Raw genomic sequence first — 15,345 nt, 5'->3', positions numbered from 1 at the left:
TTTTCTCTGTAACTAAAGAATAAACTCCAAACTAAAATGTTGGCGTTAACTGTCTCAGTCAAGATGCTAACAGTATGCCCCCAACCTATACCTCCAGCCTCATATTCCTTTAAACCCACTGACACCCCGCCACGGGAACCCTGGGTAACTAACAACTGCCGAGTGCCAGCTCTGCACCAAGAAGCCCTCTCTGTGCCTTTTTAAACATTCAAGGGTTCTCACATCTGCTGGGCACTTCTTGATGCCTGGAGGATACTATTGCTTTCACCCTTCATGAAATTTTCCTTGTCCTTTAAGACTGAGATGTCATCTCCTCCCTGAAAGCTACCCCAATTCCTCCACATCAAGGTTAGCCTTCTGGCTTCTCCCAGTACACCACATTGATGATAATACTATCCTGTCTCTCTACTGACCTGTCTTGCCTTACTGTTTCACCTTTTAAGATCTGTGCTGTGTTCAAAAGCACAAGGAAAACTTACAGAGAAAATAAAACAAAGGGGTAGAAAATAAGTATGTATTGAATATTACAAAAGGGGAAACAGATTACATTTCAAAAATATTTCCTTTTAAATAGTAACAGGCTATCATATCATAAGCTAGATTTAATTTCATGTTTCTATTAAAATCGTATGTTTTACTGCACTTGGAAACAAATTAGAAATTTACTGAATCAAGAATTGGTTTAGGAATGAGGGAAGGGCTGTCTGTAGAAGATGGAAAGAGTAGAGATACCTCATTTTGTTTTAATATCAAGTCACTGGTTTTTCCATTAAAATAAGTTACTGTTGCACTGAGTTACCTAGAACTCTTCATATGATGTCAATACCACAGCAACCTTTAAGCTACCCAGCCTGGGCCAACAGAGACTCTCAGGCATTTACTCCACTAAAAATCAGGGAGAGCCATTACCAAATCTTGCACACTTATGCTATTTGTAAATCTTTAAAAAAGGCTGGACACAATGAATATTTCACATGCCACAGCAATTACTATGATGAGCAATAATCAGGTGTGGGTAGCATGTGGCTGAAACAATTCTTCTGCAAACACAAGCATATCTCAGAGACATTGCAGGTTTGGTTCCAGACCACTGCCATAAAGCGACTATTGCAATAAAACAAGTCAAACAAATTATTTTTGTTTCCCAAGCATAAGTAAAAGTTATATTTACACTGTATTGTAGTTTATTGTGTAATAACATTATGTATAAAAAAGCCCGGTGTGCATACCGTAATTTAAAAAATGCTGTATTAGTCAGGCACAGGTGGTGCACACCTGTAACTCCAGCTACTCAGAAGGCTGAGGCAGAATCACTTGAGCCCAGGAGTTCAAGGCTGCACTGCACTACAGTCATGCTTGAGAATAGCCACTGCACGCCAATCTCTTAAAAAATATTTTATTATAAAAAAGTATTAATCATCTGAGCTTTCAGCCTAAGTTGTAATCTTTTCGTTGGCTGAGGATTTTGCCTTGATGCTAATGGCTGCTGACTGATCAGGGTGGTGGCGACTGAAGGCTGGGGTGGCTGTGGCAATTTCTTAAAATAAGACAACAGTGAAGATTGCTGCATCAATGGACTCTTCCTTTCATGAAAGATTTCTCTATAGCATGCAATGCTGTTTCATAGCATTGAAGAGAGAAGGCTCACTTCTCTCAGCCTTCACAGGGTTGAAGAATTAGGGTCTTGCTCTGGATAATGTTTTGGCTTAAGGGAATGTTGTAGCTGGTTTGATCTTTTATTCAGATCACTCAAATATTCTCCACATCAGCAATAAGGATGTTTTGCTTTCTTATTAATTTGTTCACTGGAGTGGCACTTTGAATTTCCTTCAACTTTTCCTTTGCGGGCTGTGTGGTGCAAGAGACCTAGCTTTCGGTCTACCTCAGCTTTCAGCATGGCTTTCTCACCAAGCTTAATTTTGATTTTAAAAGCTTTTAATTTAAAGTGAGAGATGGGAGATTCTTCCTTTCACTTGAACACTTAGAGGCCACTGCAGGGCTCTTATTTGGCCTAATTTCAATGTTATATCTCAGAGACAACGGAGGAGAGGGAGAGAGAAGGGGAATGACCCATCAGTGGAGCAGTCAGAACACACATAACATTTATTGATTAAGTCGTATATGGGAACGGTTTGTGGTGCCCCAAAACAATTAACATTAAAGATCACTAATCACAGATCACCACAACAGACATAATAATGATGAAAAAGTTTGAAATATTGTGAAAATTACCAAAATGTGATGCAGAGACATAAAGTGAGCATATGCTATTGGAAAAATGCCAATAGACTTGCTCAATGCAGGGTTGTTACAAACCTTCAATTTGTCTATTTTTTTAAAGCAATATCTGTAAAGCACAGTAAAACGAGGTATGCCTGTACCCCTCCCTCCCCCCGCAAAAAAAAGCCTCAAGGAAGAGGAGGCTGGAGGTTATGTTAGCATAAGCTACTTCCCTGGCTTTCTTAGCTTTCAAAATCAAAATCTGGTGGAGTTTCTTCGTCCTTTGTTTTAAATGTAGAATTCAATACAAATTAAGTTTATTCTAGCAGTTAGAATTTCAAGGACGGAAGAAACAAGGGATACTAATATTTGTTCAGAGACAACTGTGTTCTAGGCTCTGGGCCAGCTCTTTTACTTACATTATTTGATTTAATGCTTATCACAATTTTTGATAATAGCATTATTTGACCTATTTTACAGTCTGTTGACTGGGAATTCAGTATTTGCCTAACACTTTTAGGTAACTCTGGGATACCAAACCTAGCAATCCTGACTACAATGCCTTTGTAGTCAGGGTGACAAATCTGTATAAGATGATACACTGTTAGCATCATATACTGTCACAGACATGTGGCTAAGTAATGTAACAGGCACTTGGAGAAGAGAACTACATGGAAATAAGATGCTGATTATGAGCTGGCAATACGTAAAAATTAAGAAATAAAGAGGAGAGTTACTGGTGTGGTCCAAGCATAAAGGAGGCAGAGAGAGTTTGGACTTGGCCTTGCTGAATAGAAAAGGCGAGGGGAGGCACCAGAGGGGAGGTAGCAGAGGAGCAAATTGTTCTCCTGTCACACTGTAGGGAGGGAGGAGTCACCTGGTTCTTCTGGCAGGGAGAAGAAGGAAGAAGGGCCAAAGAAGAATCCACAAAACTTAGTGACTAAGGGACCAAGAGAAGGAGCTGCTGACTCCTAAAGCTTTCCTAAAGCTTCATGTTTAAAAAAGTAAATTTGGAAAAGAGACAGTGTTGAGAGAGGATATTTTGAATTTGAGGCTGAATATGAGGTAAAAATAAATTATTCAAATGGAAAATGTACAGGAAAGTAAAAAGAGTGGAGAATACCCCTATCAGGGGATGGGACTATGGAAGAGGCAGCCAAGAAAACAAACCTGAAGAGCAGAGAGTTGAGGAGGAGAGGGATGAGAGTGAAAAAAAGCTAGGAATATTTAAGACGCTAGTGCAGTTTCAGGTGAAAGTCTGAAGGCAAAATAAAAATGGCTAAGATGTCAAGAAAATGGACACAACATTCATCTATCTAAATTCATCTATCTAAAAAGTCTGCCTAAGAAGTCTCAATGAGAGAAATATTGCATTGGCAAATATTTAGATGGCAAATACACCACACAGATAAGCACGGTCAAGCACAGTGTTTGTTTGGCTTGATTTCAGAGAAGGAAGAGGATTAAGCCAAGGGACAGTAGATGAATCCTTTCAGCCACCTGGATTGTTCCATTTCCTGAACTTGTTGGTTAACTGTACTGATATCTTGTTTGTGAATAGATAACCTCTTAGAAATAGGAAGCAAACTTGCTGCAGCATAAAGCAGTCAAGGTTCCAAGATTTTTCGTATGTGTTTCACAATTTAGAAGTTAACTAAAGCTGGCTGACATCTTTTATTAAAAGCTTCTAGGAAATTTATCTCTTTTCAATCCAGATTACCTGACACCACCGTCACCACCCTGTATCAGGAACTTAGGCTGCTTGGCTTCCTGTCTGAGCCCCTACCCAACATGCTTTCTCTTCTTAGCCATAGTGATCTACACTTTGCAGGGTCATGACTCCCTGTTTCGAGTCTGGGTGGGGCTGCCTTTCCCTGTCATCTCAGTATCACAACATCTGCTTTTCCACTGTAACCACCTCTAACATTACAGCATCTCTATGTTCTACTTCAAACACAGTTTTTAAAAAATATTTTTTGTTTTCCTCTCTAGTTTTTAAAATCTTCATGTCATACATGCCTTTGGACTTCATGCACCATTTGTATGGAATTGGGCCACCGTGATAAAAATTCCTGCTTGTCCCCATCTTTCTGTTAAAAAATCCTCTAAAATATCCAAGCCCCCTGGAGAGCCAAATCATTTGTTTCCATCATTTCCCCTCCTAATTCAGCCTCATCAGGTCAATTTGTAATTACAGTGCTAAGTTTTTAGTTCTAAGTATTTCTTTTCTTTTTTAGAGGTATTTAAGTATTTCTTTTTTTTTTTAGAGGTATTTATTCCAAAGTGATGAGGGTGAACAATCCAGACTACAAAACTATGGATGCTAATGGATATAAAAAAGATTTATATCTTTTTTTCTGAGATGTTTCTGATACCTACTTTTCTAAAAATCTCTAATTATGTCCAGTGGTTTTTTTAAGCTCTAGGATGAGTCACTTTCTCATAAGGTTCTTGTCACTTCTATGTCACCAACTAGCTCTTCTTTATTGGAAACAATTAAGTCCAGAACAGGAATGCTCTTTTGTGCTTTCTCTACATTCCAAGACACGAAACTCTCAGCAAGTCAAATTTGGTATTTACTAGATTTTCTGTATTAAATGGAATGAAGTTTCCTGCAAATTATGAGAGAGTCCTCTGTTATTGTTATGTTTTGCCTCTGTATGATACATATCAAGAAGACTATTATCAGACTTCAGTATGAAACCTGGGACTGTACAAGAGCCTTCCTTTGCAAGTGATGGGAGACAGTGAGGAGTGAGGGTTGCAAAGCATTATTGCTGCTATTGATAAAAGGAAGGAGGGTAATGTTTACACATGTTAAGAAAATCCATACATGTCAAAAAGAACAACAAAAAAGAAATGAATATTCTAGGAAAAATGATAAAATGTTCTTCTGCCACATTTGGAATATGATTTGGTTTAAAAAAAATTACTGACTCAATTTTTCAAGTACATATTTACTGTATATAAAACATGGCATTACTCCAGTATTTTAGGGTTAACTGTCTCCTTAACATCAAAACTCACCCTACGTAATTCAACAATAGCTGAAGAACAATTTGTTTTTTGAATTCCTCTCCTCTTCTCTTACACCTCATGAATATGAGAGTTAGCTTCATTCTTCTGTTTCTTACAGTTGTATTTTTCGTTCCTTAGACTTTATGGCGCTCTATCTACCTGTAATTATGCTGCAAAAACATAAGACAACACCACTAAAAGGCCAGCAGCAGAGGAGATAGCAAAAGGCCTATCTGTGGTCTTGAACAGCTGCAATAGGGCAGGGCGTGCCTGGCAGGGTTCCCTCTGCCTCTAGCCAGCAATGACAAACCCCAAGAGCTGGGCTTGCTTTCACAGCAGTCTCTAATGCAGGGCATTATTTCACTGCCCCAAAAGCCAAGGACTGGAGTCAAAGTCCACAAGGGCTGATCAAAAAGGGGGACATGAGAAAAGCACAGGGAGAGTGCTGGGAAGGATGGCCTTCTAGAAAGCTTCCAGATCCTGAAGAGCCACCACCTACTGTCCCACCCCTCCCCTTTCAAAACAAAACACAGCAAAACAACGATCACCCCTTCCCCCACCCATGGAAGGCCAGATGTTACTTTTAGTTCCAGTTTGGAAATACCTGACCAAGTTAGCTTTGAAATTTTTTTTCTTAAGAAAAGTAAGAAGTAATGAATCTGGATTTTAACCAGGAAAAGAGAAATGAGATGTTATCAATCAGATGTTTTGAAATTCAGGTAATAGGAAACATTCTCTAGCAAAAGTCTCCTACTGCAATTATGCAAAATTCTCTTTTTAAGGGACCATTATTGCCTTGGGATAAATAAAAAGTACTGTTATATGTGTAGGCTTTTATAGCTCAATGCAATTTGATGCTTTCAGTCCTTACACAATGATCTTTACACTATACAGTGCTTCTGACTCCTTGTTTTAAAATTAGTGCTTTCTTACTTAGTAAGTTAATATAATTGCAGCAAAGAAGCACATTATATTCTATTCATTGACAGCATTAGCATATAATGCAAATTTACTTTGGAACTTTATGCACATGCACACATTTCTTCATAACACTCTGAAAGGGTAGAATTGAGTTCTTATTCCAAAGTGATGAGGGTGAACAATCCAGACTACAAAACTATGGATGCTAATGGAGGCAGACTAATATGGTCTCGGTGGCTGGAATTAAGAGCTTACATTCAGTATGATGTTAGATGGTTAACAACCTTTCTGACAAACAGTGATAACTAAAGTTCCTCTCCTAGGCTAGACCGGCCCTCAGAGGTGCATCCACAAAAAATGAGAACTCCTGAAAAATATCTAGCCAAAAAAAATTTTTTTAATTCACATTTTACTTCTCATACGCCCATAAAGTTAAATTCTATTGAGAAAACGCTCCAGTTCATTTTGATATGTAGCCAGTCTGACGACGTTAATATTGACTGAAAAAGTATTTAAGAAGTTAAAACTTGAAACCCATTTTATTGTTGCGATACTGAGAGTCCACAGGTATTTCTTATAAATTTCTCTTACAATGCAGTATAGATCACCCTATAATATGATCAAGAAAATACTTAGCAGCTAAAATAATAGGAACAACTACTACTTACGGTTGACAGAGCTTCACCAGGTCCTGGTCGGTGGTGTTGGGAGGCAGTCCTCGGATATAGAGGTTCGTTTTGCTGAGCTGATCCCATCCTGAGTTGCTACTGCTGCTACTGTTGTTATTACTGCTGGTGGTGCTGGGACTGGGAGGGGCCATAGGGTGGGCTGGGACCAGAGACTGCTGGAAAACAAAGATCAGGAGCCTTAGTATGCTAGCATTAGGAGACTGACACCATTCAGAGGCTGTCATTCAGAGGCTGTATGATCTCCCAAATAAAATGAAGTTACCAAGATTTAAATATAGATTACCTTAAGCTACTTTGAGGTATAAATTTTAATTTACCCTTTTAAAAAGGTCTATTCACGCTACTTTAAAAAAGGCCTCTTCTTCAACATAAAATTGATAACAGGGTTTTACTCAGTAAAAGTTCTCTATGAGCACCTTAAATGTGACTAAATTTATGTAAGATTAATTTATTCACGCATTTTTCAGGAACACATCTACTGAGACTCAAAATTAATGTGCATGAAGTTAGATGATACCATCTTAATATACAGTAATTTAGAAATCACTAGACTTTGAAAAGGTTTTCAAATTCTGAAGAACGTTTGATTGAAAGTTGCTTATAATTTTATTAGGATGACTCTTCAAAAAAAAAATTACTCCTCAAGTATAAGAAAGAGTTTAATCCAGATCTTCCAATAAGGACAATCTCACCTAGTTCTAAGACAGGCACACGACTTCATTGAGACATCTGGGTAAGATTCCCAGGCAGGCTGCCTTTTGCTCTGGTTAACCTTGTGAAATTTAACCCCTGTGAGAACAGTGTCCAAGCTGGAAACCTTCCCAGCTTGCAGCACCCACCACAATTCTTGTAAAGCCTGCTACCAAAGAACTCAGTGTGGTTTTACAGTCGGCAGCCACCTAAGAAGAATGTCTGAAATTGTACTCACACCAGATAATTCTCTGTGCACCGACAGAAAGAACCAACAGTTCTCTGACCCAGTGCCACACACATGACTTTGAGGAAGTTAAATGGCTCAGCTTAAGACGAAAGGGCACACAACCCCAAGTGTCCTCACAGCAAATGCGTGGCAATTTCACACCAGGACAGGGATGTTTTCTCACCTCACATTTTCTAAATAATAAATATACTGTACTAACTCAAAGACATCACTCATGAACAGTTTGAATATCCAAAATTAAATAGTCATTAGACAGTCAAAAGGTTCAAATCCCATGGCTTGGTTTTTACCAGCACAATCAAGAAAAGTCAGGCATGTCTATAGAAGTCAAATCAAATCCCACAGTGGAAGGTTGGAGAAGCAGATCCCTTGCAATAAGCATACCCTCATTTACCTGATCAGCAACCTCCGTTGCCCACTATAGATTCCTAGTTTTGTACCCAGCTTCTGCCATGGTCATCCTAATTCAATAATATCCCAACACATGGGGATCTCATTAATTTATTTTTATTTTTATTTTTTTGAGACGGAGTCTCACTCTGTCACCCAGGCTGGAGTGCAATGGCGCGATCTTGGCTCACCGGAATCGCCTCCTGGGTTCCAGCGATTCTCTTGCCTCAGCTTCCCAAGTAGCTGGGATTATAGACACACAGCACCATGCCTGGCTAATTTTTGTATTTTTAGTAGAGACGGGGTTTCACCATGTTGACCTGGCTGGTCTTGAACTCCAGACCTCAGGTGATCCGCTCGCCTTGGTTTCCCAAAGTGCTGGGATTACAGGCATGAATCATCGTGTCTGGCCCCATTAATTTAGATATGTTAACCATTTCTTCTGATCCTGTATCTTTCAGATTCTTCCTTCCACTGCCCAGGTTCTTGCTAAGATATCATCTGAGTCCAAACACCACTTTATTTAAAGAGATGCTCTTTTAGAAAGAGAGCAGCAAAGGGTCAATAATAGTTAACGCAGAAATGCTATTCACTGAAGGCCAAACTTGAACTGGGAACATCAGTACTGCTTAATCCCAAAATAAACGCAGCCTGAGATCACGTCCTACCAAATCTATTTGATTCATGCCCTTAATGAGCAGCTGAACTCATATCCTTTTCCCAAACCTCTGGTTTTTCTCTAGGGGCTAACTACTTTCTAGATATAAAACTAAGACCAAACTCTGACACTTGCTCTGCCACAGGTGGCACCTCAGAGAACTGGCCATGCCCCACAAAGCCTGTGCTCCTTCTCTGAAGCCACTGAGTTGGTACCTGCCATCCAGCCCTACTCTATTTTTCACATCAGTGAGAACAGAGGTGCTGGAAAGTAGCCCACACACCTGCCTCCTGTCCCAAGCCTTTGACTGACACAGATAACTTGTAGCTATTAAAACTAGGAAGGACTGAATTTTCCCTTAAACCTCCCTTGATTAGTGTCTCAGAAACCATCCCTGACACAAGCAACACTGTTTCCACAGTAGGACCCAGTATGTTTAATGCAGTCATTGAGCGATGAAATACATCTGGGATGAGACTTGGAGAAGTCAGCAAGAAGCTGTGGATCAGGCCCCGCCCCTACCTCTTAGTGGGATTACATCAACACGAAGTAAATGAACCATCGGGCATTTTAAAGACTGCATTCCAAGGCTGCATTCACTCGAACCTTTGATTTTGCCAGAAGTGGAAAGGGACTGGCGGGCATGCACCTGTACAATTAAAGAAACATTTCGATGTATGACTTATTTGGAGATTATTTAGACATGAAAGTAGTAGGTTTTTTTATTTATATATTCATTTTTTGGCAGAAATACAACTCTGATTTACATGTCTGAATTTACATAGCTGTTTTAATATAATTTGATGGGCATCCCTATTTACTGCAGTAGTTATTTTCCCACTGTGGGAAGCAGATACAGCCTGTGCCTCCCTGCTTCCCCAGTTAAGTTTGCCCTGTGAGGGAATGAAATCTCCCAGCATCTGATCCCAGGCAGAAGAAGAGGGTTCCTAAATGTACCCAATGAGGACTACTGGCCTCTGGTGAATCCTATACAGAACAAAGTTCAAATTCAAATTGTATTTCCAAATCAATTCTTTCTTGGGGCTAACTGAAGACAGAGAAAGAAAACTGAAAGAGAGAAGCATTGAATTATTCTAGGTTGTCAATTTTTAATTTTCTAGTGCAGAAATTTTTAAACCAAAGACTACGTTTTTAGAAGTCACTGAAACTGGGCTGGGCGCGGTGGCTCACGCCTGTAAACTCAGCACTTTGGGAGGCCAAGGCAGGTGGATCACGGGGCCAGGAGTTTGAGACCAGCCTGGCCAACACGGTGAAACCCCATCTCTACTACAGATACAGACTCTGCTGAGTACTTTACATACATTACCGTACTCAATTCAATCAGACTGGCAGGTAGGTTATTGTTCTCCCATTGTGCAGATTAGGAGACCGAGTCTCAAGAAAGGTTAGGAATGTGCCAAGGGCACACATTTAGAAGGTGGCAGAGCTAGAATTTGAACGCAGATCTGCTAGAAAACAAAGCCAGAGCAGAGCCTTCAAACAGTACTCTATGTGGGACCCCAAAACACTTTCTATATCCTGAATGCTCTATTTGTATTCTTCCATTTTCTGTGCCCATAATTTTTGCTAATTACCAAATTCAAGCTTCTCTGAAATGTGATATTTAATACCATTGGCAGATATGTTTTTTAAGAAAGTAAAAGGTGCCTTTAAGTTGACTTAATGAACACACAGTCTCATAGTGTTAAAAAAAACAAAGATTAGCTCTTAAAAAATTGGTTTTAAAAATTCTACTTTATAAAAATCTTTTCATTAAAGAATAAATTCTACAAACAACTTTTGAAAGCTTCAGCATATTAGTGCTAAACATTAGACTCAACATTTCAGGATGACATGACTTAAAACAGTGAAAAATTAAACCTTCATTCATAGATTAAAATGCAAATACTGACAAGTCTTTCACTACAGCTTCAGAACTCTGATAAATTTAAAGCAATTACACTTTGCCGTCAGATTATGTGTCTTGGCAGCACAAATGATAAACTTAAACAAATTTTTAAAAAGCTTACAAAGAGATAAAAAGGGACAGTATTTTACCCAGTTCCATTTTCATCACTGGTAGTCCTTTTACATTTTGCCTCTCAAAACCTGGAAGATGCCTTGGAACCTGAAAAGACCCTCTATGGATGAAGCTTGCAACTATTTACACACATTCAATCTAATTAGGGGGCCTGGTGGCTGGATAAGCATGCTAAGTGCCCACCCATCCCAAAAGAGCCTAGTAGTCTCTCAGCCTTCTCTAGCCTAATTTTTCCTGTTATCAGGTCAGGTAAACAAACTACATTCTTGTATCTCCAAGGGCAAAGAAAACAAGCTAATTCCATTTTCTTGATAATATTTATATGGGCTTAATTTGCATGCCAAAATGGATAGAAAGCAAAGTCACTCATGAATAAACCGGATGGTTATATTAGCAGACCCTCAGCCTTTCCTGCACGAGTGGTTTGGCACCATCAGTAAGAGCGTTCATCAGCACTCAGAGAGAACTTCCTGTATGGACAGCACTCAGAGAGCATGTCCTGTGTGCGCAGCACTCAAGGAGGACTTCCTCTATGGATAGCAATCAGGGAGCACTTCCTGCACGGACAACACTGATGCCTCCGTCCAGCCAGAAGTCCCACTGGGCCTCCTATACTAAAAGGATCAACAATAGGCACAGGGCAACTAAACACAGGGTAATACTATCTCCTGCTGTATCACACCACCCCCTATAGAGAAGAGAGAAATAGTCTGTCCTCTATAAATACAAATCTAAAGGTCATTTACAAAATTAATGACATGTGAACTAAAATACATTAGTAATCATGTACATTGTTGTAGATTTCTATGCAGCAAAGATAATTTTGAAACAAAAACTTGTCATTTAAAATTCTATTGTCTCATTTCCTTCCTATTACTAATAGGCTACAGAACAGTGCTCTGACCAATCTTATAGCTGAAGCTGTCCTCCGCTTCCCACCCCCACCTTATTTAGCCACTTCTCTAAGAATTCTAGTACATTCTGAAGGGAAAGGAAAGCTAGGACCTGCCCTTCAATTTTCTTCAAGTGTTTTTTAAAGTTTTCATCCTTATAGTTCAAGAAGGTTATCATTCCCACCCCTGTTGCCCCGACACCCACTACCACCACCATCCCAAACAGCAGGTTGCTTTAATACAGCAACTATTTCCTTCATCTAGAAGCAAAATAATCACCACAGTTGCTCCTGAAAGCAGACAGAAGTTTACTGAACATTATCATTTTCACAGGGAAACAGTATAAGATCACGCCTGAAATGAACTGAGTACTACGTGAAGACACTGTCTGCTACACTCATTTCCATACACCGGTTCCTCTCCGTATGCTTTCAAGATGTAAAAGGAATTTAACAATTTAAATAAATTATCAAACAGGAATGAGGGGGACACCGACATGGGCCAGGTATCACCAGAGTCAGAATATTTTCTTTGCTTATTTTTGGCCATACGAGTGACTGAGAGAGGGCTGGGAATGGTGGCTGGAAAGAGAAGTTCTGGCACAGGGAACTGGAAAAACAAAACTAAACATGGGAAGTGAACTGGAGAGAGGTGAGAAACTGGCCAGGAGTCAGCTGTTCCTGTGGATATGTCAGGGAAGGAATGCCTGAGACCAGGATGTTAAAAAACACATAGCAACTAAATTAATGAAGAACAGTAATGCCCCTTTACACAGCCATTGAGTTAGGGAAATAATCAATCCCATTTGATAACAAGGATATCAAAGCTTAAAATCACACAGCTAATTAGTTAGTGAAACTGGTTCTCATATCTTCACTGTTCCTTGTTTGGAAAAAAACTTTGCAGCTTCTCAAGACTGTGAAACTGAACAATAGGGTATTAATTTTTTTTTTTTGGTTGGATTAAGCCTGTCAAAGGAGAGGGACCCATGTTACCTTCACTATTCCAATAAAACATAAAAATAAAAATTTCCAATAGGCTTCATAATTAATTCTCCAAGATACCCATCAAAGTTGCTCCTTGCATGTAAAACTGCAATCTCCACATAGAAATCTCTTCACCTAAGTTCATGAATAAAGCATCATTTTCTTATGCTTCAGATAAAAGAATTAAAGTTAAGACTTGCATTGTTGAATACAACATGACTGACTGAGATTTCCTTCCAGATCTCATCAAGACACTAGACTCCTTATCATTCAAGTATCTTTTAAGGGCTAGTTCTGTGCTCCTGCATGCTAATCAGCCCAATTGTTCTATTTCCTCCAAAAGTTCTTCTAAGAACTCCAGTGACTCGCCAAGTTGCCCACTGAGAACTCTGGGCCAGGAAACACAAGAGTTTTTGTGCAATTTGTTCCTTCTAGTTTTTCTAACAGCATTTATAAGGGGTACAGGTGTGTGAATATGAAGATACCAGACTGAAGACATTTTAAATTAATCACCAGAAAACAAAAGAGAAAGTAAGGGGCCTAAGGCAAGGTTTCAAAATTTCCTTACCAGAGAATGCATTCATCAGAAAGGAAAAGCTTTTAACAGTGGGTTCCTAGCCTTAGCTACCCTTAATTGCATTGCTTATAATGGTGTAGTACAGTATGGTTTCTAAAAATACAGTCCAACTAAGGGAAGATCAGGGAGGAGGGAGGATGAAAATGCAGGGGACAAAAAGGTTGAGGAAGGCTTCACAGAGGGGGTGGATGGCTGAGTGAGCTGAATATTAATGACATGTCATTAAGAATAAAAGGGGTGGTGGCTCATGTCTGTAATCCCAGCACTTTGGGAGGCCAAGATGGGAGGATCACTTGAGCCCAAGGGGTTGAGTCCAACCTGAATAACATAGCAGGACCCCGACTCTACAAAAAAAATTTGGTGGTGCACACCTGTAGTCCCAGCTACTGAAAAGGCTGACACAAGAGGACCACTTGAGCTCAGGTCAAGGCTGTAGGGAACTGTGATTGTGCCACTGCACTCCAGCCTGGGTAATAGAGAGAGACCTTGTCTCAAAAAAAGGAAAAAAACAAAACAAAACAAACAGAAAACAATAAAAGGAATGGCAAATCTGAAAGAAAGGTGGGTAGAGTAAGGAGAGGAGTGACCAACAAAGACATAGACTGGAAAGATCATTCTTCACAAAAGCCAGAGAATTACCCAACCTGGTTGCTTCAGAGGAAGTTCCCCCAAGTTGATGTTGAGGTGGGAGTGTGGTGGTACTACAAAGGTAGTAGGAAGAACCTGAAAAGCAAGGTGGAATGTGGACATGATGTCACAGGTTACCAGAGTCTCACATGTAGAAAAGAATTTAAACACAGTAAACGAAGAGGATGGCTTCTGGAGAATGCAAAACTAGAAAATCTCTTCCTTTCCTTCTATGAAAATAATGTTTATAGTAATAATTAAAAAAAAAAAAAAATTGGCTGGGCACGGTGGCTCACGCCTGTAATCCCAGCACTTTGGGAGGCCAGGGCAGGTGGATAACCTGAGGTCAGGAGTTCGAGACCAGCCTGAACAATATGGTGAAACCATGTCTCTACTAAAAATGCAAAAACTAGCCAGGTGTGGTGGTGGGGGAGGCTAAGGCAGGAAAATCATCTAAACCCGGGAGACAGAGGTTGCAGTGAGCTGAGATTGCACCATTGTACTGCAGCATGGGCAACAAGAGTGAAACTCCATCTCAGGGGGAAAAAAAAAAAAACTGACCGGAAAAGTTAGAATATCCGGATTCATGTTCTGCGTTGGCCAGGAGCAGGAATGAGTATTATCGCTGGAAGGCTCAGGTCTTCACATGTGAAATAAGCATGTTAGACTGGATGATTTCTAAGCTTCCCTGCAGCTTCAAAATTCTCTAAAATTCTGGATAGTGCTGGACAGTGCCATCTCTAGCTAAGACATGTCAAGACAGAACCCAGTCAGGTCCTTTAGTACTCTCATCTGTCTGCCAAATAGTCAGAGAAATGGAGCAAGAGTTTCTTAAACTGGCAGACTCCAAGGCCAACTTCTGTGACATTGTGCAACTTAAGACCAACAGACATCACACTGCAGCACCATTTTCCTACACCCCTTAGGCCAGCATGGATTCCTGACTTAGTCATAAGTGATTCTAAGAAAATATTCTAAATATGTAAGCTATCCTAAAACAACAACTGAAGCTTAAAGAAACAAATGTAAAACAAAAAACAATCTTAAGAGCTCCCGAAACCAGAGTATCCTTAAGGTAGAAACAATATTACAGCTGAAATAACCATAATAACTTAAGATCTATTGAGACTGCATGTTACTTAGTAGCCTGCCATCTTATTCGTATGAAGAGTTACATTTCACATTCTATTCAATCTCTTCTATATAAAAGGACTCTGTAACAGCTCCAAAACCACTTTAAAAGAAAATTCAAAACAATAAATAAATTACAGCCCAAACAAACAACAATTAGAACGCAGTAAACACAAAATCCCACCCAACTTCAGGTGCAAAATTCATTCTTCTTCTGAATTCTGAAAGTAGGTGTGCAGTGTTTTCCTCCTTCT

At 39.6% G+C, this 15,345-nt stretch overlaps 1 protein-coding gene across 10 annotated transcripts in view; it reads right to left on the bottom strand.

The window, feature by feature from the left end:
- RBMS1 (RNA binding motif single stranded interacting protein 1) overlaps positions 1 to 15,345 on the bottom strand; it is a 215,636-nt gene that overhangs the window by 87,372 nt on the left and 112,919 nt on the right. For 5 of the 10 annotated variants that reach the window (XM_033231317.1, XM_033231322.1, XM_033231323.1 and 2 more), the window contains exon 2: positions 6,828 to 7,003. In XM_033231317.1, the coding sequence (XP_033087208.1) occupies positions 6,828 to 7,003 (176 nt within the window). Of the gene's footprint in view, positions 1 to 6,827; positions 7,004 to 9,358; positions 9,486 to 15,275; positions 15,299 to 15,345 lie in introns of those variants that run through there. The other 5 variants (XM_033231318.1, XM_033231320.1, XM_033231324.1 and 2 more) reach the window with 4 other exon arrangements.

This window comes from Trachypithecus francoisi, unplaced genomic scaffold (genome assembly GCF_009764315.1).
Source record: "Trachypithecus francoisi isolate TF-2019V2 unplaced genomic scaffold, Tfra_2.0 Lachesis_group13, whole genome shotgun sequence".
Classification (NCBI taxonomy): Eukaryota; Metazoa; Chordata; class Mammalia; order Primates; family Cercopithecidae; genus Trachypithecus; species Trachypithecus francoisi.
Note: the sequence above shows the minus strand (reverse complement) of the source record. Positions and strands in the feature narration are given on the sequence as shown.